The 2,878-nt window shown below is 47.8% G+C and overlaps 1 protein-coding gene across 2 annotated transcripts; it reads left to right on the top strand.

Annotated features, from left to right (window-relative positions):
* The first annotated feature begins 298 nt into the window (after positions 1 to 298).
* LOC147602796 (uncharacterized) lies at positions 299 to 2,622 on the top strand. 2 transcript variants are annotated; one of them, XM_086797543.1, is made up of 3 exons: positions 299 to 1,315; positions 1,428 to 1,571; positions 1,687 to 2,622. In XM_086797543.1, the coding sequence occupies exons 1-3, from the start codon at positions 435 to 437 to the stop codon at positions 2,291 to 2,293; spliced, it is 1,632 nt and encodes a 543-aa protein (XP_086653669.1). In that variant the 5' UTR covers positions 299 to 434; the 3' UTR covers positions 2,294 to 2,622. The 2 variants fall into 2 exon arrangements, with proteins under 2 accessions (XP_086653669.1, XP_086653668.1); XM_086797542.1 differs by having other exon boundaries at positions 306 to 1,315; positions 1,425 to 1,571.
* Positions 2,623 to 2,878: the final 256 nt, after the last annotated feature.

Here is a 2,878-nt window from a genome sequence, read left to right as displayed (position 1 = left end):
TGGGATGATGATAATGATGGGTGGAGGTTTGACATGGGTATGGGCGTGATGGTAAGCATTGGGCGTATGTACTGGTGACGTCACCGGCACAGTGTGATGATGATGTGGGCGTTGTGACATGCATATATAATGATGCTATATGCCGTGTTGATAATGGATGCCATGGATGGTGGGAGGATTTTATATGCCGTGTTGACATGGGATGTATGCCGTGTTGACATATGCGGCCGTGTTGACAAGGGATGTTGAATTATGTGATCATCATCACCATCGATATAAGGAAAGTCAGCGCCTTTCTGCCTCCACTCAACTCTGCATCTCGTGCTCCTCCTCCTCCTCCTCGCTCTTCAACTTCTTCAACTCTGTGCAAGCTCTCCTCCATTTCGCTCTCTGCACGAGCTCGTGTGCAGTGAAAAGAACCTTGTTTGCTTTACATGGATCACCTCCTTGACTATGGAGACCTTGGGGCTATCGTGAGAGCAGGATTCTCATCATCTAACCCCCCTACCTACACCTCCTCACCACCCACTTCCATGGCTGAAAGCTTCTTCCCCTTCCCCTCCCCTTCTTCTTACCCTCTTGCTGCTACTCCCTGTTCTGAGCCGAATTTCTTTTCTCGGCCGCTAATCCCTTCTTCTAATGCTGCTAATTGCAGTAGCTTCCCTGGTTTCCGTTCTTCAACTCCCCCTTCTTTTGGGTTACATAGCCTCTGCGACCTTGTCATCCCACCAAGCTTTAGCCCTCATAATTTCACAGCACTCAGCCAATCCCTTCATATAATTGATAGCTTGCCCTCCCCTCCCTCCGCCCAGCTTTCTTCCACTCTTTCCGGCAGCAGCTGCGACTACGGCAGTTCTGCTCCGTCTGTCTTCTCGTCTTCTGTCGGGCCGACTTCCGTCCATACGCTAGATTTGGGTGATTCCGGCATCTATGGCAGCCGGTTAGCCGCCCAGATTCTGGAGGCTCACGACACTCTGTCGTCATCGACGCGGCGGAGCACGGCGGACCAACATCACCTCAAGCAGCGGCGGCTGGACGGGGACTTTTCGGCACAGGGCCAGCTCTTGATGTCGAGCTTTCTCCGTCAGAGAGTTGAGGAGGATCACCGGCTCGCAACGGCAGGGTCATGTACAAGTGGTGGTACGCTGTCGGAGGTTTCTGCCGTGGGGAGGGAAGTGCGTTCTGTCTCCGGCGGGCTACGACAGCCGGCGGGGGCCATGGGAGCTTTGGAGCAACTGAAGGATGCGGTGGAAGCAGAGGCCTGTTCGTCAGGGGCGGTGAGGACCCCAAACAAAGCAAGGGGTGCAAAAAGAAGGTAATGGAAGGGGCTTGGCTGGGGAGGTTAAGGGTTGGGTTAATTTTAATAATTTAATTATGTGTGGTTATGGTACCAACTTCGCATTCTGATTGTGCCCATTAAAAAGCAGGAAAGCACAGCAAAAGCGAGTGGTCTACATCCCTGCTTCCGGAGGGGTGTCAAGCAAGCCAAATGGAGGAGAAAATGTTCCTTCAGATTTGTGGGCTTGGAGAAAGTATGGGCAAAAGCCCATCAAGGGCTCTCCACACCCAAGGTACACACACCCCCTTCTGTTAATCTCACCTTAATCACCCAAGATCTTGATCACAAGATCCTAAAATGGTGCAGTTACATGATGATTTAATGGTCTTAACCTCCCTTAATTGCAGGGGTTACTACAGATGCAGTAGCTCTAAAGGCTGCCCTGCAAGAAAGCAAGTGGAGAGGAACCCTAGTGACCCTTCCATGCTTGTGGTCACCTACACATCAGATCATAATCACCCCTGGCCTACCCACCGCGTTAACGCTTTGGCTGGCTCTACAACAATGCAACAACAATCAACAACAAGCTCACAAGAGAAGTCTCCAAGCAGCAACAATGAGCTCAGCCCAGATTGCAACACTAATAACAGCACCTTGAGCATGGATATGGATGATGACCCCTTGGCATCACCCCACTCAGATGATCTCATTGGGGATGCCCCCCTGGAGGTCAACCATAATTTAGCACAAAGCCAAGGATTAATGGCTAATGATGCCACTAATCCCGGGGCGTCCCAGCAGCTTGATTCATCTGCTTGTGTTGAAGATGAAGCTTATCTACAGTCTACCCTTTTTGCTGAGATGTTAGAAGAAATGCACAGGCAAAACAGGTTTATGGAAGACTATGATGTGAAAGAGGGAGCCTCTTCAGAGGTAGACCCTTTCAATCTTTTTAACTGGTCGTCCTCCAACAACACGACTTTCTTCACCAAAGTCAACCATGTGGTTCAATGACACACAGGCTTGTTTTTTGACAGGCATCCTTGCCCTTCAAAACTGACGGGTTAGGTGAAATATAGCAAAGTTTTTATTGTTTTTAGTGTAATTTTAGATGGGCATTAAAAAAAATTTGCAAGTATTTTATAGTCAAAATGCTCAAAAACGGGCATGACGCCTGCCAAAAAGCAACTATTGACATACACTACTAGTACCTCCGCACACACAAAAAGCATACAGCTTTTTTTTTTCACCACCACCCCTTTTATACTAAAAATACAAATTTTTCCCTCCTTGTACTAAAGAAATCAACAATTTTCTTCCAATTTGAAGTTCACTTGTGATAATGGTACCTTTTTTTTTTGACAGCTACCTTTTCTTTGCTTTATAGCTAAGAGATTTTGAAGCATCATTTTGCATCCATTGATAGGAGTTTGTGTGACATAGCTGTAAGGTAAGTTGCACTCCCACACCTTAGTACCACTGCATGGGTACTACCCTTCCAAATATTTGATGGTCATGTAACGGACACACCATGGAGAGATTCCACTATCCCCTCGCTGATATTACCGGTTTGACTGGAGGTTTAATGTTTTCGGTATT

The sequence above is a fragment of the Cibotium barometz genome, chromosome 66, assembly GCF_041138505.1.
Source record: "Cibotium barometz isolate CiBa-2024 chromosome 66, ASM4113850v1, whole genome shotgun sequence".
Classification (NCBI taxonomy): Eukaryota; Viridiplantae; Streptophyta; class Polypodiopsida; order Cyatheales; family Cibotiaceae; genus Cibotium; species Cibotium barometz.
This window is presented reverse-complemented; position numbering and strand designations above follow the sequence as displayed.

Excerpts from the sequence above, each read along its gene's own strand:
- LOC147602796 (XM_086797542.1), top strand. The coding sequence starts at position 435 with ATGGATCACCTCCTTGACTATGGAGACCTTGGGGCTATCGTGAGAGCA. Across the intron at positions 1,316-1,424 it reads GCAAGGGGTGCAAAAAGAAG|CAGGAAAGCACAGCAAAAGC; the intron begins GTAATGGAAGGG and ends CCCATTAAAAAG. Across the intron at positions 1,572-1,686 it reads AAGGGCTCTCCACACCCAAG|GGGTTACTACAGATGCAGTA; the intron begins GTACACACACCC and ends CCTTAATTGCAG.